At 50.6% G+C, this 22,410-nt stretch overlaps 1 protein-coding gene across 2 annotated transcripts in view; it reads right to left on the bottom strand.

The window, feature by feature from the left end:
- Positions 1 to 4,521: 4,521 nt before the first annotated feature.
- The window catches only part of ROR2 (receptor tyrosine kinase like orphan receptor 2), a 192,748-nt gene continuing 174,859 nt past the window's right edge, over positions 4,522 to 22,410 (bottom strand). The window contains exons 5-9 of one of the 2 annotated variants that reach the window (XM_027615425.2): positions 15,567 to 15,694; positions 11,674 to 11,988; positions 10,327 to 10,572; positions 7,396 to 7,598; positions 4,522 to 6,101 (exon numbers count right to left, since the gene is read on the bottom strand). In XM_027615425.2, the coding sequence (XP_027471226.1) occupies positions 4,656 to 6,101; positions 7,396 to 7,598; positions 10,327 to 10,572; positions 11,674 to 11,988; positions 15,567 to 15,694 (2,338 nt within the window). In that variant the 3' untranslated portion in view covers positions 4,522 to 4,655. The remainder of the gene's footprint in view (positions 6,102 to 7,395; positions 7,599 to 10,326; positions 10,573 to 11,673; positions 11,989 to 15,566; positions 15,695 to 22,410) is intronic. The other variant, XR_003523683.1, reaches the window with a different exon arrangement.

The following is a 22,410-nucleotide window of genomic DNA, read 5'->3' as shown; positions in this document are numbered from 1 at the left end:
TACTTCTTGGGTTTTCCCTGCACTTGTGATAAGAGGAAATGCTACATTTCACTCAGAGGTTAGTGAAAATAAACATGTGACTTCCCCACCACCTTCACAGGCAGGTCTGGGGGGTCTGGGGCCCCAGGATAGGGCCTTGCCACCGTGTTCCGAGATCCAGGGAATGCTGGGGTCTCTAGATGAAAGCAGAGCCTCCACAGAAAGACCCCGGGAACCTAGAGTCTTCACAAGCTCTGGAAGACAGTGGGCAACCCACCCGCCGGCGTGCTCAGGATGGAGGGGGAGGCTTCTGTCCTTCATCATTTGCAAATGCAGGGACCCGATCTAATGATACCTGAGGGACCCTCGTCGGTCGCCCCAGCTGGGTTCTGCCCAAGGCATCACCAAATGGCAGGGACTGTCCCCCGGGAAGACTTAGCCTGTTCTCACAGTATTTCTTGTTCAATAACTTTCCTCCTGAGAAAGTGGGAATGTTTCCTGTCTGGTTCACCACTGAATCCAGCCATCAGGACATGTTCGCGAAGTACGTGTGGAATGACCACACGAACACATAAGTGAAGGGCGTTTGGGGGGAACCGGTACGCCATCCACAGGACTTGCCCTGCACCTTCAACCCTTTCTTTCATCTAAGTGACGCTTGCTTTTAATATTCTTGAAAGTGGATGGCTCTCATTAAAGCCAAGGAAAACAAAACAAACTGAAGATAACGAGGGCTGGCGAAGAGGCACTGGAACTTTAGTCATCAGTGTTTGCTGGTGGGAAGGTAAAATGGTGCAGCCTCTTTGGAGAAGAGTTTGGGAAATTTCTTAGAAAGACCATTGATTTATCCTATGACCCAGCAATTCCCCTCCTAGGAACCGACCTGAGAGAAATGAAAACCCATGTCCACATATGAACCTGTGCAAATGTTCATAGCAGCAGTATTCAGAATATCCAAAAACTGGAAAATTTCAAACGTCCATGGACAGATGAAGGAATAAACAAATACAGTGCATCCATATATAATGGAATACTACGCAGCAATAAAGTGAACTTCTGGTAATGCACTACAACACGGATGAATCTCTGCTGTTTTGTTCACTGAAAGAAGCCAGAAGCAAAATGCTACATATTGTAGAATTCCATTTACATAAAATGTCCAGAAAAGGCCAATCCACTGAGACAGAAAACAGCAGAAAGCTCAGGGCTGACAAGCATGAACGATCTGCGTGAGGGCATAGAAAAATTGTTCTAAGATTAGGTTACGGTGGAGGCTGCACACTCTGCAAATTTACTAAAAATCACTCGATTGTACACTTGGAGTGGCTGAATTTTATGGGAGTAAATTACAGCACAATGAAGTTGTTAAAAACAAACAAACAAAAAAGTGATAGTCCAGCAGAGACTGAGGGAGCCTCAAGATCTTAACCTGAAGGAAAGGCAAGTGCCTTCTCTGGAGCCCAGAACGAAGTCCCTGTTACAAAATGCTGTGGGTCTCGCCAGGGTGAGAAATGTATTCACTGTGCAGTAACTGAGTGAAACCAAAGCAAAAAAGAAATACAATATTGGAAGAGCACTGCTGTCTGAAGCGTGACCCCGTGAGCCTGGGCTCATGTCCTTCTCCGTAGGAGTGACAGCTAGGCTACATCCACACTCCCTCCAGCTGGACAAAGCATCACTCCTATTTCAAGCGCCAATCGCTGTGTGCTCATGAAGCACCAGGCCAGCAAGTCCTTAGTCTCTACTATTTGGGCGACTGATGAGGGAGAGGGGGCGAGGTGGGAGCAGGGCGGACCTTGCCAAGGTGACCCTGGCTCGTGGTGGTGAGGTTTCCAGATGGGACCCTGACCTGTTTACTCGGACACAACCTCCTTCGTCAAAGCTCACCTCAGGAAAGGTTTTAAATGTTCCTGTAAGCATCCCGCACAGGAACGACGTCTGTGTAAGATCCCTTTTACACAAAGTCGCCCCCAAATAGGCATCAACAATGAATTTCGAGGACGAACCTAAATGCAAAAGGAGCCTATTTAATCAACGCTTCCGTGTGGAGAGAGGCCAGAAGCTTCCTGGCTGCAGAGGAGGAGCTACTGTATACTGTGGGCATTTAGCCAAACTCTCTAAAATTAGTACAGAAAAGTTAGCCACTGCTCTGACAGGCTGTTTCAGCAAGACTCATTTATCAAAAAATATCAGGACTGCAAAAGCTATTGGTGCCTTCGTGTGGCTTCATTAAACTAATTACACTTACCTGAGCCGCTCAGGAGTGGTGCAACCTCCCTCCATGGGGTGGACAGGGCACGCGGCCGGGGGACAGCTCATGCGGTTGTGATCTGAACCCTGCCACTCAGCTCTAAGATCGGTTGTTCGGGAGCATGCTGACAAAGTCACGGTTCAACGAGCTTCAGAAACGGAGTGATCTTCCTGCAGATGCAGAGGACTTCACAGTTACAGTGGTTTGCAACAAACAAGTGCTATACTGAGCCAGAGATTAAAATCCCCCAGATCAAAACCTCTCCTGCTCTGCAAAAAACCCTGCAAACGTTTCTGCAGGACTTCTGCTGGGGGCTGCACGGTGCTGCGAACAGGATCCCGGGGTCCCTGTCCGGGCGGTAAGCTGAGGTGGTGGCCATGCCCGCGGAGAGGGCAGCCAGGTGGCTAGTTCCCATTTTCCACTCTCAGGTGCCAGCCCAACGGTTAAACCATCAGGTGCACCAAATAAGGGGTAAGATTAAGTTCCTCTTTCCGATCAGTGGAAATGAGAAGTAGCTCCATTTAACCCCGAGCTCTCCAACTATGCAGTGTGGCCCACCCTGGCCAGGAGTGGGGCTCTGGGGGGCTCCCGTCCCGACCCCGATCACGCTGTTTCCTCTGCCAAGCACAGGAGAGTCCCCCCGGTTTCAGGGTACACATTCAGACATGTGAGTTCTTTATCGGCCTATGCGGCTCTATGCATGAGCCGCATTACGCCAAAGCCATGGGTGAGGGGCGCACGGGCTAGCCCTGAGGTTCAGGATGACCTGAGGTCCTACACGATCAGGATCGTCAGTTCTGGACTTGGGTGGCTCGCCCGGGACCCTGAGCACAGAAACATCAGCACCAGCTGGGCACGTGTATGTGCGCAGTCTCGGGCACCCCCCGACCTGCCTGGGAGCGGAGCCGGCAGCACACACGATGCAAATTCCCAGGGAGCCTCACCGGCCCCAGGGCCGTGGGCCCCCTCCAGTCAGCACCAGCAGACTCTTCGGCTGGCGCTGGGGGCCTTGCTGCTGGCAGAAGCTCCTCTGGGTCTCACCCCGCTTGTGCTGTGTTGCAGGGGAGCCCCGGCCCCTGGGGTGCCCAGGGTTCAGATGAAGTGCCAAGGGAGCAGAGACACAGGCGGCCCTGGGCGGGTGGTGAAGGTGGCCCATTCACGTTCCCGGCCTCCCCCCACAGCCCTGCTCCAGGGCCAGGCTCCAGGTCGGGAACTGTCAGGGGCCCTGGGACCTCAGAGGAGGGAGGTTAAAACCAAAGACCAACTTCACATCATCTGCAATGAATTCACCTCTGAGACCCTAACAGAGAAGCAATGGGGCGTGTTTCCATCATTTGCCCGCCAGTGTAGATCCACACTCAGACGGAGTCGCTGGTCCCGGACGAGACCCCCCAAGCCCACGGCAAGCACTCAGCCCACGCCGTCACTCTTCGGTCATGCAGCACCTCGGCTGCCTGACGTCCTCATACCCTGCAGAGAGCCGACCCAAAGTTCTGTTTCACTTTATTGGATACACCAGGTATGGGAGTTACAAGTGAGATCTATCGGTGTGCTGGCCTGTGAGCCTTCTCTCCCACCAGCTCTGAAATGAACGGACCTCGCCTACATCCGGTACAAATACAAGCAAACCAAAATACAATCAGGTGGCGTCCCAAAGTGGGTAACGTAAACAGTTAAATTACTTAAGCTCACAATACTTCAATGAAAATGGCATACACAACCATATAAATTACATTTCAGGTCTGTACATGATTCTAAAGAAACAAAATAACAATACTGTGCTCTGTACAACAGTGCTCCTAACATTCCAACCCCAAGAAACGCTTTCCCCTGAATTCCAGAAAAGTGGGCAAAATACACATGCAGGATAATTAAAATCATTTCACCAAAAAATACAAAATCGCACTGGTTTCTTTTAAGGCACATTTTCATGGAAGGCACAGAGAACTCCCGTCTCAGAAGCCCCGTGCTCATGGGACCCTGGAGGGAGGCAGCATCCTGTTCCCGCGAACCCTGGGAGGTGGTGGCGGCGGGGAGACTGTCACTGGCGGGGGCGGCAGGGTGAAAACACGTCTCTCCCATCCTCAAACAGGCTGCCCTGCAGGCCCTGCAGGCCCGTTTTCCCAAAGTTGCCCCACATCCGATCCATACGCAAGGTGGAGGGAAGATGGCGCCTGCTTTCCTGCCAAGCGCAGGCACCGCTCACTGCCGATCTCCCTCGGGAAATGCGGGCAGCGTAGGGGGTCACCGTGCATCCTGCTGGGCCACCACCCCCGCCTGGTCAGGCCCTCCGAGCACCAGTGGCCCGATCGGCACAGGAGGACCACAGAGGAGTAGACGGTGCACAGTGAGACTGCACACCAGCGCCCCCAGCCCGGTGCCCGGGGCTCAAGCTGCCCCCGCGTGCCCGGCGGCCCCGCGCCCCTCAGGCTTCCAGCTGGACCTCGGCCTCGTCCACCTGCAGAGTGTCATTGTCCCCCAGCAGCTCGGTCTCCGGGACAGAGCCGTCCTCCTCCTCCGCCGCTTCCTGCACGGGGCTCTGGGCCGCATCCTCCGGGGCGTTGTGTGCGTCCTCGGTGGCCTCCGGGAGCAGGGCGGCCCTGTCAGCCATGGACGTGTTGGAGGGCGCAGTGGTGACATAGCCCGTGCTGGTGGAGCCGCTGCCACTGTGGTGGGAGCCAGGCTTGGGGACCACCTGGGCAGGCACCTGCTGCGGGGCCATCTGCATGGGGATCTGGACCGGGTAGAAGTTGGGCAGGTAGGCCCCGTAGGCCGGCACTGGCTGGTACCCATTGACAGGGATGTAGAGCTGGGGAGGGGGCACCATGGGCCTGATCTGGCCTTTCATGGGGATGAATGGGGGCTGCGGGAAGGGCTGGGCCTTCTGCTTGGGGCCCCCGTAGCGGGCGTTGCTGACGTTGCTGACGGGGCTGGTGCTCAGGGAGCTGGTCTGCGTGGCGTTGCTGGCCCCCGAGGTCTGCGCCGAGCTATTGTAGGTGGACAGGTTGCCCCAGGCCCGGAGCCTGCTGTGGATGTCCTTGAAGCGGGGCCGCCGGCTGGGGACCTCGTGCCAGCACTCGATCATCAGGGCGTACACCCAGGCAGGGCAGTCGTCCGGGCAAGGCAGCACCTGCCGGCCGCGGACCATGTCCACCACGTCCTGGTTGGAGTGGCCACAGTAGGGCTGCAGCCCGTAGCTGAAGACCTCCCACAGGACCACACCGTACGACCAGATGTCCGAGTCTACGGAGAACTTGCCGTACGTGATGGCCTCGGGGGACATCCAGCGGATGGGCAGCAGTGCGCTCCCCATCAGCTTGTAGTAGTCGGCCGAGTACACCTCACGGAACAGCCCCAGGTCCGAGATCTTCACGCTCAGCTTGTCATACACGAGGACATTGCGGGTGGCCAGGTCCTTGTGGACCACGTGGTGGCTGGACAGGTACTCCATGCCCGAGGCGATCTGCGCCACAACATGCACGAAGTCGGGCGGCTCCAGGGCGGACTTCACCGTGCGGTCGTCGTCCGTGCTGCCCACGTCCGAGTGCGGCGAGCGCATGACCAGGAACTCGTGGAGGTCCCCGTGCGAGCAGTAGCTGAACACCATGCTAAGCGGCTGCTCCTTGGTCACCACCCCCAGCAGGCAGACGATGTTGGGGTGCTGCAGCCGAGCCCGCAGCATGGCCTCATGCCGGAACTCCTCCCGCAGCGGCCCCTCCGCTTTGTCCTTCAGTGTCTTGATGGCCACAGCCTGGCTCTGCTCCCCCGGGGCCGGGCCAAACAGGTGGCCTTTGTAGACCTTCCCAAACCGGTCCTCCCCGAGCTCCTCCATGAACCTCACCGATGACAAGCTGATCTCCTTGAGCTTGGCCTGCCAACAAGAAAAGCCCCAGTGAAACACTTCTGTCCCCACAGCAGGGGAAGGACAAGCCGGGCAGCTGGGAGGGGAGCCCAGAGGGCGGTCCCAGGGCCGCCCGCTAGCACAGTCCTGCCCACCCCAGGCTCAGCCTGCCCTGCACCCCACTCTCTGCTCTTAAACATGCTCCGACACCATGAGGCTGCCTGAAAAACTTCAACGGGTCCCAACCAGGCTGCCAAGTATGTCCCGCAAATACTCGAGAGACACCATTGCAGGGTGTGCGTGCACACCTGCTCACACTCAAGCACAGACACACACAGCCACGCTGCGTTCCACTGTCCCGGAGGCACCCCGGGACTCCCCCGGCTGTGTCCCCCACCAACGTGTTTCTCTTGAACCCTGCCGTGCACTTCCCCCGATTTCTGCCACTTTTGGAGCCTAGGCTAGCTGTTTCCCAGCTGTTCCTCAGAGGGCCCATTTCACCGCTTCTTCTTGATTAGATATATTGTGACAGAAGCACCACAGGGTGAAATCAATCCGAACCTCCCACACCTTCTGTGTGTCCTGCCGGTCCTGCTCAGAGGCTCCCGGATCCAGGGGCTCCTGCATCGCCTCCCCCGCTACGCCCAGCAAACACGCAGCGACTCCCGGCTACAGAGCTGAGTCCACTCTCCCCTGACCACCTTGGAGATCCCCTTCAGAGCCCAGATGGGACTGATTTTCCCCCAAAGCTTGCAAGTAATGTAAATGCCCCTTCCCGTAAGCCCAGCAGGCCGGGACAGACTCTCTCCTGTGACGTATCTCAGGGTGTTCTCGCTGTCCTAAGAGCTCTCGGGGCGGGGGAGGGGGTGGCCTGTCCTACCTCCACTCTAAGTCTGCAGCTCCACCCTTCCCTGAAAAGCAAAGCAAAGCAAAACCAACCCAACTCCAAACTGACCGGGAAACAGGCCCCCATCCCCTACAAGAGCCAGCCGGGCCCTTGCGCAGTGGACCAATCCGAGCCCTTTTCCTTTGGTTCTCCTATGGGGAAAGCAGCAGCCCTGCAGACGCAGGACGGCGCCTTCGGGCTACTGCACCTGTCTGGGTGGAGGGAGAAGCCTAGACTCCCGGATGGGGGATTCCAACACGCCTACCACTTCCTTCCTAAGGACACAATGTCCTGACATGTCTTAGAGAAGATGTGGGAAAACAAAGGGCAGTTCAAGATGGTTATGTGTTGTGTATTAAGTCAAGAACCCGAACGTTGCGGGGGGGGGGGGCGGCAAGCGATCTCCAGGCAGGGGCTTCGTCTGGAGGTGCGGGAGACCTGCTTGTGCTGGGTGATGAGAGGCATTTCCACGTCCTGGCTGGGTGAGGCCATCAGCTGCCGCCGCTGGGGTGTGGACGCCGAGGCCTTCTGCTTGTTCCGGCACATGCAGACCAGGAAGAAAAGGCACGCGATGACCAGGGGAATCGCGATGCTCGGAACCAAGATGTACAGAATTCCCATCCTGCTGCTGTGCTGGGGACCTGTGAACAGCAAGGTTCACAGTGTTTTAAAAACCATCCCCCGTTCCAACTCCAAGTTCTCCATCATCCCACTCCCTCCCCCAACTGCAATGTTCAAGCACAAGGGGACAATCCCATGAGTTGCACGAAGGGGCGAAATGGCACGCCAAGCCTAAGGAAGGGTAACATACTGAAAAACACACCTCCCACTGCACGTTTGGGAGACACAATCCAAAACCGCCCCCAAGTAATCAATCGGAATACACGGCTCAAAAAACCCACCAACGCTAAGGCTCTTACAGTAATAATAACCAAGGTACTGGGATGAGAAAGGACTCTTCCTGCAACATTTTAGGTTTTTCCACATTTTGTGTATAATGAACACATACTCATTTAAGATACTAATTCAAAATGCATTTGATTTAAAAGACCACTGGTAGCCAGTGAGTTTGACCCAAGGCAGTACACCACAGGGCCATAAGCGTGCTAGAAAATGCGGCAAGTAAGATGTCCAGATTGAAGCTTCCAGATAGCTTTACGATTTTCACAGCAAGAGGCAATTCTCCGTCTCCCTCTACAGGATTCCCAGACAGGCAGAGGGGGCATGCTGGGCTGCAGCACTGTCCCAAACCCAGTGTCTGCCTGTCTGATCCAACAGCCCCACGCCACCCCCCCCCCGCATCCCACCACAGATGAAATCAATTAACATCACAGAACCCCCCTGGCTCCACCCTCGAGGCAGATGTTCTAGAAGCCTCAGGGGCAGTAGAGGCTCTGGGTCATTCCTCTGGGGAGATTCCATGCCCCTCAGGTCCAGGTCAGAGATCTGAGCACCGTCCAAACATCTGTGCGACCATTTATTTTATCATTATCTTTTCAAAATCACCAACAGATACCATGCTTATTAACAACTGCACAGTGACTATGCCCAATAGCCCATATACCAAAGACTATACCACTCTTAATAGGTTGGTGTTTGCCCGATTTTCTATGTCCAGTTTAAGGTGAGCATGAAATAAACAACCTTCAGCTATTTTGACACACAGCAGCAATAGTTTCACAGAGTTCTTTAGAATAGAATTTTAAATAGAATTCCTTTTAAATGCAATCATAGCCTCCATATTTCCCGACTGCTGGTTTTGTAGCAGAAGAATACATCTGAGACAAGGTTCCACAAGGAACAGACAGCTCCAGGCATTCTGGGAGCCGCATGCAATTCCTGTTCAGGACGCATCTTGGTCATCATCTGACCCCTGCTGGGAAGCAATTAGCCTGCTTCTTACCTAGCCGCTAAAAGTGAGCCTGCAATACAAAGGCTTAGCATTTCTGCCCTGGAAGTGCAAAGCTTTTTGCAATATAAGATATTCCTAGAACTGCCAGATCAAACAGCATACATATTTTTAATGTTTTGATTTATTTTTAATTACAAAGGTAATAACTGCTCATTGTGAAAACATATTCTAACATTTCTGTAGGCCATGGGAAATCACTGCTAAAAGTTTGGTGTGTATCGTTCCAAAACTTCATCCATAACATGGAGGTGCCTATGTGTGCTCACACACACAGACACACAGCTTTCCTTTACAAAGAAAGAGACGGAGAAGGGAAGGGAGGGGGGATCCAGACAGACGGTTGGAGGGAGGAAAAGCAAGCAGGAGTCACACAGTTATTGCCCTCGAACTTCATTCTTTCCCCAACAGGTCATCACGGACATCCTTCCTTGCAGGAAATTTTTTAAGAAAACTATAACATTCCATGAAGTAGCTTTATGATAATCTCCGGACATTCTCATTCTTATGAAATTTAGTCCTGCAATGAACACACATTCTTAAAGATACGTGTTAAAATCTGTGCTGAGTTGAGAGGAGCGGCAAATTTGGCACTGCCCAATTCTACTCCCCCGAGGTAAGGGATGCCAGTTTCCACAGCTAGCATCTGCAGGTGGAGGCTCGCCCAGCCCGGGGCCACCAGGCAGAGGTTGGCAGGGGGACGGCGAGCCTGGCTTTGCTTCACCCTTAATCTCTCCTCATCCATCTCTTCTCGGTAATGTTCCCGCAACCCACTCCCTCCAGGATCCAAAATGTAAGACTCAGAAGGCAGCCAACCTTCTCTCGGGGACCCAGGCCAGCGGGAAGTGGCGAAAGGTAAATGGTCTCCATATAGAAATAGGAATGCTTGTAAAGTTTGCAACCCTTAATTGCACTCTCTGCTCCCGTTCGTAATTTAACAAAGACTTTGCAGGGAAACTGGTTACAAGACTGAAGTTCTGTTCTTCCTCGCTCTGCCTCGTCCACCTGTGCACGCTGGGTGCAGCGGGAGGCAAGGGAGGGCGGGAGGTGTCGCGTCCCCAGTGCCAGGTGCCAGGCCGAGGGCTGTGGCCGCGGCAGGAAGCACGTTCACCAATATTGGGAAACATTACGGGACAATGTTGATGGAGAAACCAGATGCCTGAGTGACCACCCCAGGACCACACACAGGAAAAGGGCTGACAGAGGGGCCCCAAAACCTAAACAGCAGTCTTCACTGCGTGGTGAAATTTGGGGTGAGATGCACACGACTCCTCAGACTTTTCTCTAATTTAAAACGTCCCGTAATGACCAGGTATTGCTTCTAGAACAGGTAACGGCTTTATTTAAAACCAAGAATGGGGGGGGGGTGCCGGAGCCGCCAGCACCCTGGAACCCCGAGCCATCACAAAGTGCACGCAACAGTTAATGCTTTAAAAAAAAAAGAGAGAGGGAATACATACTACAAGAGGGAACGTCACACAGTTCCATGCGTACGTTTTTATTCTGCGTGAAGCACCAGGGGCCCTCCATCTGCCCTCCGGGGTTGCGGCAGTAGGCATGCCCCCCTCCGAGCTCGGGGAAGTCTGCGCTGGTCAGCTGGTGGCTGTGGGGGAGCTGCAGGGCCCAGGGCTGGCACTGGTGCCCCGACTTGGTGGTGCTCGCCGTCCCTCTGTAATCCGTGCCCGAGCCGTTGTAGCACTGATGGTCTGCGAGAGAAAGATGCGTGAGGGGGCCCGACCGAGAAGGGGAAGCAGCCCTCCTGGGGAGGGGGGGCCCGGAGCACCCCTCTCTCTCCAACTCTTCCAGATAGGAACACCACCACCACTTTGCCTGCATGTACCCAAACTGGAATTTCCAGAAGACCAGACGATTTGACTTCCAAGAAAAGCAACATTTAAAAGTAATGACTTCATGAAGCCCCAAGCCCACCAGTTAAGTCTGGGGGACGTGGGGGGCATTTGGGGACACAAGTGGGGAAGAAAACCCATCCGAAGTTATACCATGACAGTGAAAGCACCTTTGGGACCCGCGAGGCACCTCCATTGCAGAATGAGGAGGTCAACCCACAACCTCAGATACCCGCTTTGCTGCCCAGGGAGGACACCACGTGCATCTCCGCGGTCCATGGCAGAATCCCAGACCCCTCTCGGAGCCAGACCCAGGATGCAAGTGTGTTCAACAGCAGTTTTGTGGAGCTTACCGTGAGCGGGCACTATTCTGAGCACCTTCTAAAGATAAACTCATTTAATCTACATTTCCATCTTCTGAGGTTGGCAGTTATTATCCCCATACAATATGAGGAAACTGGTATTTAAGCAACTTGTCCCAAGCCACCTGGAGTAAGCCCTGCAGCAGGGATCTGGACACGAGCCAGGAGCCCAGAGACCAGGCTCTGACTGTCCCAGTAAGGAAGTCTGTGGGCTCTGAGAAGCCCCAGCCTCGCCAGAGAAGTGAAGAGAGTCCTGAGCCTGGGAGAAAGCCGGTCTCTTCCCTGGGTGCCCCCCTGCTCCCCTTCAAGGGGCAGCAACCCTGACCTCGTCAGAGAGGAGAGATGCTCAGGGATCCCAGGGCAAGTGTGGAAGCTGGCCCTGCCTCTGTTCACGCTGCTAACAGGCTTTTGCAGCGGGCACGTAGGTGCCGCCCACCTTAGAGGAGCGGAGTCTGAAGCCCACCGACGTGGGGACTCACGCCAGTCCCTAAGACAGCAGGTGCCCAGCGGCTGTGCGCCCGCAGCGGGAGAACCCCAAAGCCCCCACGACCGCCCCACGGGGCTGGAACAGACGCGGCCACGGCCAGGAGGGACTCACAGCGGCCCAGCCTCTCGGCGGGGATGCCGATGCGCATGCAGTTGGCCGCGTCCGGGCTCTCCGGCAGGGGCAGCGCCTCGCACTTGGGCAGCTGCAGCCGCATGAGGATGAGCGGGTTGGAGCGCGCGATGGTGTACTCCTGGCGGCACAGGTCGCTCTCCAGCACCTCGCACTCGTCCCGGCACAGCTCGCGGGGCTTGGGCGCCCGGGAGCGCGCGTCGCACAGCGGGAACACGAAGTGGCAGAAGGACGGGATGGCGAACTGTGAGCACTGGTCGGACAGGTGCGTGGAGGTGCCGATCATGGTGAAGGCCGCTGCGGGGGCGGTGAGACGGGCGTCAGGGCGGGCGGGCACCTGCCCCGGGGCCCTAAACTTCGCCCGAGCCCCCCTCCCGCGCCCCCGCCGCACCTGGTGTGCCTTGCCCGATCTCCAGCCAGGTGTCCCTCGCCTGCCCGAGCCCCTGGCCCCCTCTCTCTCTCGTACCCATCCCCCTCTCCCCTTCCCCTCCCACCAGGGCCCCCCAACCCTCCGCCCTGTCCTCCACACACCCAGAAAGGCTCTCACACAAGCAGGCCCCCAGGGACCAGGGGCTGCCCTGATTTGCACGGGACATACAAAGTCCCTGGTCCCAGGGCTTCACTTATAAACATCACAAGTGGAACAAGAGAGAAGGAAAAACCAGGCCCAAGATCTCATCTGGCAAGATGCTTCTTCCATCACGGGAAGATTCGGATTCCAGACCCAAAAGCCACTTCCTAAGACCCTGCTAGGAACTGGGCTCGGCAAGCAATGGGCCGTAGGTGGAGCAACGGGGCTGGGTGACGTCTAGAAGCAGAGACTGGAAAAAAGCGCAGGGCTGGAGCCCTGGTCTTCTGCCATCCCGGTCTCGTGGGCCTGCAGACAGACCTGGCAGCCTGGAGGGGGGGGGCTTCAGCAGGGAGTGGGTGGCCCCAGAGGAGGAAGACAGTAGGCCAGACAGTTGGGCGACCAGCCCTGTGAAACGCAGCGGCAGGAGGAGTGACAACGGGAGAGGCAGGGGTGAGAGGGAGAGCCACCAGACAGCTGGAGAGTGTTCAAAGCGGGGAGGCCTGGGGGGGCTTTGGGATAAAGGGAGCAGAGAAGCAGGTCGAGCCAGGGTCTGGAGCCAGGGTCAGCTGGTTTGCTCCTTCGAGGTGGGACACAGGATGGAGTGGGAGAGGCGTGAGCGTGAGAGGGCAGAGTGGGAACAGCAGTGCGTGCGGCAGGAGGGCGCCGTCCCCCTCTCTCGGCCATCAGGGCTCAAAGGAAGGCATCGACCTGCATGCCCACTGCCTGGAGGCCCGCCCACTTTGACCTGCGAAGGCCCTGCTTGTCACAATCTGACCCGGGACAGCTAAAGAAAGAGCGGCCCCTCTGCCCACACACCCTGCAGAGATGGGGAGGAAACCGGGCATGTTGGGCTTTATTTAGTCCCTGGGACACCGGCTCTACCCGGGACTTGTGGTGCGGTGCCCAGTGCGGCCAGAAGGTGGCGCTGCGGGCACCCATTAACCAGGGGGACGCAGGGAATGGATGAGCCGGCGGGGGAGCCCAGCTCTGGCCCTGCCCCGTTATTCACTACAGGATGGTGGGTCACTCAGTCCTCTCCGGTCCTGTGTCTTTATCTGTCTAGTGATTTGTTGAGGCCTCACCCCGGGGGATGGAAGCCCACACAGAGCCTCTAAGACAGCTCGTGAGATGAATACATGGTCCTTACTCCTTCCGGTCCCTTCTGGCCAATATTAAAATTGAGGAACACAGAAGTAAGAGGTTTAGGTGAAGGGTCTCTCGGAGATAGCTCAAGAACCAGCTGTGAACCCAGGTCAGCCCCAACATGGCGGAGTTGGTGACCATCAGGGGGCAGTCATGATGTGGGCTGTGACCCCCAGGCATGGAAAGATGGTCCAAGAAGGCCAAACCTGGCATTTATTTTGGGCTAATCAACCAATAGAGTGTCATAGTTGACCCTTTAAGGGTCTCCACTATTCCCTTGCCCCCCTCAGAACGTAGCACGTTGAGAGCTTACTTCTGAAAGCATGGTTCTAGGTACCCAGAAGGTCCAACAACTCATGTCCTCGCCTTTACCCGCTCCCCACATGTCACCCTGAAGGCCTCTTGGAACCCATTCCCCGGGAAGCTTCCAGAGTCCTGGGAAGGCATTCTGACAAGCATGCTCCCCAAACAGAACATCTTCACAGCCAACAGTCTCTAAACCACAACACAGTCAGTCTAGAACAACTTCAACTTTATTCTCTCTAAAATCCACAAACCTAGAGACCTTCATTCTAGACTTCTATCTAAAAACTGCTGTACAATCCGCCTGCTTAGATATCGGAGTTGTTCAATGCTTCAAACAGTTCCTGAAGACATAACTTGGGGACATTCTCGTGCCTGGAATCAGTGTTAGTCAATTAGTGGGATGCAAAATTCTGGAGTCTGTGGCTAGCATTTTACAAGATGATTAGAACAGAGGATGTCTGAATGCATGGGTCGTATTGAGGCTATAATTGATTCTTTCCCTTAACGAAAGAGAACTGAAGAGAAAAATCCAAGCACACTGCTTTTGTTAAGGATGATGTCTGCTTCCTGGAACCTGTGTCACTTCTCTGAGACACAGGTGTGGGTATACACCTGTGGGAATCATTATTTAAAGTACATATTACTGTATGTTGTGGTCAAAAAGGTTGGAACAGGTCTGCTTTAGATGGCACGAAAAGCTTTTCCAATGAGAGATACCAAGGTTTGCAAAACCTTCTCCTGTTGGACGACCGCCGTACTCCTACTTCTCACTGGACACCTGGCCCTGTCCTCAGGGGGCTCAGGAACCACAGGCCGGTCAGGCAGGCAGTTCCTTGCATGACCATGACCTTAGATCCTCCAGCTTGAGGTGAAAGACAAGGGAGGGCTGACCTGGATTTAGAAGGACATGCCAATGACACCTCCGTGAGTGTCCACCTAGGATCCTCACTCTTGCCCCTCACCAAGGTGGTGATTTTTTTGCAAGCCCCCTCTGCAAACCCCAACCCGTCTCCTGGGGAGCCCAGCATGTGTGGCCTTAAGGGGCAGCCGGGGTCCAGAACTATTGTGTAGAGAACCCAGTTGCACAGGGACATCTGCCGTCTTCACAAGATTTTTCTTGTTCCTTATAGAGTCTGGAGAGAAAAATATGTGCGTTTGTGGGGCGAGCAGGGACAGGCTTTGGTCGAATTCATTTTCTTACTTCTCAAAGGATTTCCCCCAAGATGACCATCACATCCCCGTGTAAAAGTCAGCACACTGAGGACTAACAGCCAACCAGAAATGGGTACTTCTAAAGAGACAGACAGCAAGCCGCTCCCTGCCGAGGGATCTGCTCCATTTCTCATGCCGGGAAGCGACACCCGATAACCTGACTGTCCCCGGAACCTGCATGCTGACCGTCGGGAGTACCGTGCAGCATCCCCAGGTGCCACCGCTGACCTGCAAACTTCTCTCCCCAACACCAAAGTCGGGCCTGTGAACCTTTTAACCAAGCGGAAGAGTCAGGGAAGGCAGAACAAAGAAGTCAAGTGACTGAGTGTGGTGGGCACCAGCCTCCCTGCGGTGTGGCCAGCCCGGGGACAGGAGGCCCCAGCGATGCATCAAGGACAGAACATCTCAGGACTTTGGAGTCATGTGGTGGACGCAATTAAGAGCGCTGGCTAGTGTGAATGCACAGATGGGAACGTCTGAGGGTAAACCATGGTGGCAGTCCCAGCGGCTTCTAACGAAGCTCTCTGAGTCTCCAGTGCAAGACATGTGGAACAGGGACTGACTGTCCGAGACAGGAAATGACAAACGCACAAGGGGGACGGTCTGCGCTCGTGGTCTCACAACAACGATGTGGGGCTCCTACCTGTAATTCGGTTTTCAATCTCTCCCTGCATCTGGAGGGAGTCCACGTAAATGGTCCGGTTCCCAATGAAACGTGCACACGCGATCCCCCGGTAAGGCTGGCAGAAGCCGTCCTCATGGTAGTTGTCTCTGGGGGAGATACCGTCTGTGAGCACACTGGGTTGGTGTGTTTTTTCCAAATCCAGCATCTTATCATCCAGTCATCTTCCTTCTTGGTACTGACCCAAAGGAACGGGAACTTCGGACCACCCAAAAACCTGCCCACGAATGTTTACTGCAGTTTTATTTCTAATTGCCAAAACTCGGAAGCAACCAAGATGTCTTTCAGCAGGTGAATGGGTAAATAAACTGTGGTCCGTCCAGACAGAACAGTATTCAGTGCCAAACAAAAAGGAGCCATGGAAAGACATGAAGGAAGCTTACATGCATGATCCTAAGTGAAATACGAATCTGGAGAGGCTACGTGCTGTATGATTCCAGCTAGCTGGCATTCTGGAAAAGGCAGAAATACGGGGACAGTAAAAGGTCAGTGGTTACCAGGGGTTGGTGGACAGGGTGGTACGTGGGATGAACAGGCAAAGCACCAGGGCCTTTAGGGCAGGGAACCTACTCCGTATGATACTATAATGGTGGATACATGTCTTTATAGATTTGACCCTAGAACAGCACAGGTCTGAACCTCATGAGTCCATTTACATGCAATATGTTTTCAATAAGTACAATAGAGTACGATAAATGTACTTTCCCTCCCTTATGATTTTCTTAGTAACATTTTCTTTTCTGTAGTTGACTTTATTGCAAGAAGTCAATACATAATGCATACAAGACACAAAATACGCGTTAATTGACTAAGTGATTGGTAAGGCTGCTAGTAATCAAGTTTTGGGGGAGTCAAAAGTTACACACAGATTTTCGACCACACAGGGGGTGGGCGTCCCAATCCCCATGTTGTTCGAGAGTCTGTTGTCCGAATTCATAACATGTACAACACCAAGAGTGAAAGCTAACATATATTATAGGCTCTCGTTAATCATAAAGTATTGATATTAGCTCGTCGATTCTAATGAATGCACCACACTAATGCAGGATGCTACTAACGGAGAAACTGTAGGTATGGACGCGGGCGTAGGTGAAACCTCTCCATACTTTATATTTGATTTTTCTGGAAATCCCAAGTTGCTCTAAAATATAAAATCTATTAACTTCAAAAAATCCAGCATCTTTAAGGGGAGCGGAGCCATGGAATGTGAAAGATGGATTATAAATGTGAAGCGTACACGTGGGTGGGTACATGTCCACATACGTGAACAAATACACACAGAACGTTCACCATGAATATGTCTCATCCTACATGTGAACTACAACAGAAACATTATGGCGCACACTATAAACTTCTGTTGTTTGCAAGCAAGACTTTTATGAAAGTGACGATAATCCAGAAACTGTGTTCTACCGTTACACTGCACTAGAGAAATCTTTGAAATGCAGGGGAACAATGGGGGGGTGGGGATTCCCAAAAGCCTGGCCTTCAAATAACTTGTACAAGGAGATGTTCTTATTATACGACAGAGAAGTGTGCTATGTAGATGGTATGGATTGCACTTAAAAATATGGGGGATGGACGGGGAGCCTCACAAAAGCATGGCCCTACCACCAGGCCCCCCAGTCCAACTCCCTCCCTAGGGCCTTTGCACGGCCTGCACAGGGCCCTGCTGGAGTCTGTGCCACATTCTATTCTGTAGAACCTGTTAGTCCTGCCTTCAGCTAATGAGATCAGGCATCCTGAATACCCTGATACTTTTCAGAGGGCGCTCAGGATGCTCCAAGGAGACAGGGGATGTGGCTACAGCAGATATATGAGAGCTTCCATCTGCTGGGAGCAAAGGAGAGGGGGGCTTGGGGCTCCCAGGGCAAACTGCTGACAAGTGCTTTGGGCCTGTAATTAAGTCACTTGTTTTCCAGCAAATCTGTAACCACCCCCTAAGCCTAACAATACTCGTCATTCCACCCTACACTGATTTAGACCATCCCCCAGTGAAAATCTGTGTTGTGTCCAATTTCACCAAATGGACTTAAAAATCTGTATTTTAGCTCCCTCACAAATGTAAAATCTGGACGCTCATAACCGGGGAGACAAAGGATCTGGAAGAACATCCGTTCAGCCGCCTTGGGCTCTCTCCCTCCTTGGAACCTGCAGGAACTCTCTTTTTCAAAGAAAGGAACCTGGAGCCATAAAAAATCTAAACAAAGAGATTCTGGTGTCAACAAGAGCTGGGTGCCCTTTCTCACAAGCTCACTTAGCCATTATTTCTTTGGGTCAAGGATTCCTTAAATATAGTTTAACTAGCCAAGCATATGTGCTAACAATACACACCCGACCCCCTCCTTTCTCACTCTTTGTGAGCTGGAGTTAACTGTTGATTAAATTAAAACCAATACCTACGCTTAACAAATGCACCAGAAGTGCAAGTCAACTCTGTCCCAGTGCGTGTGCTACATATCACTCTTTGCAGGTGGCTCAGGGCACCTGCGCACCACACCAGGAAAATCAAAGAGATATGCGCGTTCTATGCAACGTCACGTATGCACAGGATAGATCTGATGCAGTCAGTCCCTTGGGGTGACCTCACAAGAGTGAGCAATTTCTTTTCTCCACTTCAGGAATCAAGGAATAGAAAGACTGGTCCCTCACTGTGGGCTACTCCCTGGCCACTGGTCAGGTGCCCCCCAGGACTGGGAGAACAGTGAGGGTTCAGGGAAGACGTGCTGAGAAGAGGCTTGATGCCATCTCATCTCATCCCCTACTAACTCAGCTTGGTGGGCTTCTAATCTGAATTGTAGAGAAGGTCCAAAAACACAAACAGAAGTGTCTAGAAAATGACATCTTTCAGGTTTCTGACTTGTGAGAAAACAACTGGAAATCACTTTCTAGTTTCGAGCACAATTATATTTTATCTTTACCTGGCCATAGTTTGGGACCTCTGAAGAGTGACAGAGCTGGAAAAGTGTGTAAAACTGGTCCCTCAGAGACCAAAGGAGAGCACTGAGACAGAAGCTGCCATCTGTAAAGCCCCTTCAACCACACAAGTGAAACACACGTTACCAAATCACAGAACATCAATGTTATGGAAATTTAATTTCGGATATCACCTACATTCCTAATGCCCCACACACTAATCTAAGGCCTAATGACACAAATGAAGAAGAAACTTATAAACCAACAAATTCATGGTCACGGAGGGGAGACAGATAAATAACTACAATATTGTGTAAAAAAGCAAGGAAAGGAGTAGGTGACTGAGAGCAAACAGAGGAAGGACAGAAAGTGCTTTTCACAAAGGACTGAGAAGATGAGGGACTGATGGGCAACTTCCCCCTAGTGGTAAACACTAAACATAAAAATTAGTTTGAAGAAAAACACAGAAAAATTTCTGGATATAAATAATGAATGATCTTTAAAAAGGGAAGTAGGCACCTTTGAAATTGGAAAGTAATCAAAGTCAATATTCAAATGTAGCTACACATTGTGTAAGAAGGTAACTTCCCCCCCAAACAGTATTTTGCTAAAAAGTGGTAAAACCACTTTCATAATTGTCATTCATATTATGAAAGGGTCAGCCTATATTAAATGGGCTGCCTGCTTGAGTGACGCAGAGGAGGCTACATCTCTGGCGTAATGGGGGGCAGAGCAAAAGCACAAAGAGTAAAATGAGATAAATCACTTTAACAAAGCCTGATACTCAATTCCATAAGATTCAGGTGACCTGACAGTAATTGAATAGGCAGGCAGTAACAAAAGACTCTTTGGAGGAAGGTAACAAAATCTAGAGTACGAACTACAATGTCGGGTATACAATGAAAAATTAGCAGACATGAAGAAATAGGCAAGTATAACCCATCAAGAGAAACAAACCCAAAGATGATCCAGATGTTAGTCTTAGAGACCAGAGCTTTCAGGAGTTCTAGCTGTGGTTAAAAAAAAAAAAAAAAAAATGCATGGAAGAAAGTGTAATGAAAACACAGGTAATTTCAGGAGACATGAAAACTGTAAAAGAATCAAATGGAAAAACTAAAACAGATAATCCCCAATAAACACTTCTCTGGATGGTATGCACAGATTAGATAGAAGAGGAAAAAGTGGTAAGCATGACAAGTCAAAAGAATATTTCCAAACTGAAAAAGAGATTAAAAGATTTCCAAAAATAAACAGAGCCTCAGTGAGCTGTGGGCGAGTACAAGGGGGAGCCTAACTGATGTGACATCAAATTTCAGGAGAAGAAAGACCCAAGGAGCCGGGGAAAAGATTTGAAGAAATAATCGCCAACATTTTTCCAGAGTTGATTAAAAGACAGTTACAAACTAATCAAGCATTGTCAGTGAACAATAAGCAGGATAAAAAAAGATATAAATATTAATATATCTAATATCAGAGCATCAAAATACATGAACAAGAGTTGACAGGACTAGAGGACAAAACAGAAAAATACACAATTACAGCTGGAAATGTTAACACCTGTCTCTTAGCAGTTCCTCGAACTAGATAAAAAATTCGTGAAGAAACAACAGTGGAAACATTGATCACTGCCCTTGACCTAATTGCATTTGTAAACCAATATACCCAGCGAGACAGCATCCATGTTTCAGTGCACGGGGCACAATCACCCAGACAGACCAGATTCTTGCCACAAAATAACTCACAATAAATTTAATGGAACCAGAACCATAAATCTCAGATCACATCGAATTAAATTAAAAATCAAGAACAAAAAAGATATTTAGAAGCTCTGCAAATATTTGAAAATTAAATAGTCCACTTCTAAATAACCTTTGGGTTCAAAAAAGAAAATGCAAGGAAAATTGGTAGTTTATTATTTTTTTAAAGATTTTATTTATTTATTCATGAAAGACAGAGAGAGAGAGAGAGAGAGAGAGGCAGAGGGAGAAGCAGGCTCCCAAGGAGCAGGGAGCCTGACGCAGGACTTGAGCCCAGGACCCTGGGATCATGACCTGAGCCAAAGGCAGATGCTTAACCATCTGAGCCACCCAGACGCCCAGGAAAATTGGTAGTTTAAATGGAATTCACATAAAATATGAAAAGAGAAAACAGGATACCAAAAATTGTGGAATGCAGCTAAAACAGTAATTAAAGAGAAATTTATAGCTTTAAATGCTTAAATTAGATAAGGTTTTATATTGTAAAAAGCTGGAAAAAGAATGTCAAATTAAACCTGAAGTAATCAGAAAATACTAATGAAGAGAACATAATCAATATAAAAGGAAGAGAAAAATCAATGAAGCCAAAAGTTAGTTCTTAAAAAAAAAAAAAAACCCACAAAATTGCTTATACCTAGAAAAACTGAAAAAGAAAAAGAGAAGAGAAAAAGAGAAAACACACATTACCAATATCAGTAATGCAAAAGGGGACATCAACAAAGGCCCTATGGATGTTAAAAGATAATAGGAAACATTATGCACAAATATATGAGCACAGATCCAATAACTTAGAAAAACAGGGCAAATTCCTTGAAAAGCACAATACACTAAAATTAGTGGAAATAGAAATAAAAACTCAGAATAGCCCTAAATGTCTTTAGGAATTTTAAGTTGTTAAAAAAAAAAAAAACCTTCCCATGATTAAAACCCCAGCCCTAAATAAATAGAAACTGGTGAATTCTGTCCAACATTTAAGGAAGAAACAGTAATTTTACACAAACTCTTTCAGAATATAAAGGAATAAGAGACACAGGTCAAATGATATCGATGACTCACAAGGATGTCCAAGGACATTACAGACCAAAATACCCCTGACCAAATGGGCAACATGCTTCACAAAACAAGGACAGACTGGACCCAACAAAATAAAAAGACAACAGAGAAATGGGTAATGAACCAACTAGGCTAACCAAGAGTACAAGGTTATTTCAACATTTAAAAACCAGCCACTGAAACAAAAACAAAAACAAAAACAGCCACTGAAAACACAGAAACAAAGAGGGAAACCATGTAATAAACTCAGTCGATAAGGAAAAAGCAATTGACAAAAGTTAACACTCATTCATTACCAAAACTCTCAACAAACAAAAAATCACTTTCTTACTCTAAAAAAGGGCATCTATCAGAAGCCTACAAGGAACATGTAGGCAATATTATTTCACCATAAGGAACATCTTCCCCATAGACATTGAAAAAGACAAACCTGTATGCTCTTACCAACTCTAGCTGACATTGCCATGGAAGTCTTAACCATGATGATCAGGAGACAGAGTGATCAATTGATCAATGGAGAGATAGACAGATAAATGGTATATAGATGAATGGCCTATAGACTGGAAAGGAAGAAATAAGACTGTTTCTACTCACACCTGATATCATAATTTACAGAGAAAATCCTAAGGAATATATTTTTAAACTACTAAAACTGATAGAGATTTAGTAAGGCCACAGGATAAGGTCAATACAATCAATTGTATTTCTGTATGTAACAATTAGCAAATAAAAATTTTACAAAAAATATCATTTCCAGGGGCGTCTTGGTGGCTCAGTTGAGCATCTGACTCTTGGTTTCGGCTCAGGTCGTGATCTCATGGTCATGGGATCAAGCCCTGTGTGGGGCTCCGTGCTCAGTGCGGGGTCTGCTTGGGATTCTCTCCCTCTCCCACTGCTTCGCCCCACTGCTTGCACTCTCTCTCTCTCTCAAATAAATAAATAAATCTCTTTAAAAAAGAGTTATTTACAATAACGTTAAAAGCACACAAGAGTAGTCAAATTTATAGAGACAGAAAGTAGAATAATGGTTGCTAAGAATTGGGGTGAAGGGAAAATGGGGAGCCATTGTTCAACAGATA

Source organism: Zalophus californianus, chromosome 13, assembly GCF_009762305.2.
Source record: "Zalophus californianus isolate mZalCal1 chromosome 13, mZalCal1.pri.v2, whole genome shotgun sequence".
Lineage (NCBI taxonomy): Eukaryota > Metazoa > Chordata > Mammalia > Carnivora > Otariidae > Zalophus > Zalophus californianus.
Note: the sequence above shows the minus strand (reverse complement) of the source record. Positions and strands in the feature narration are given on the sequence as shown.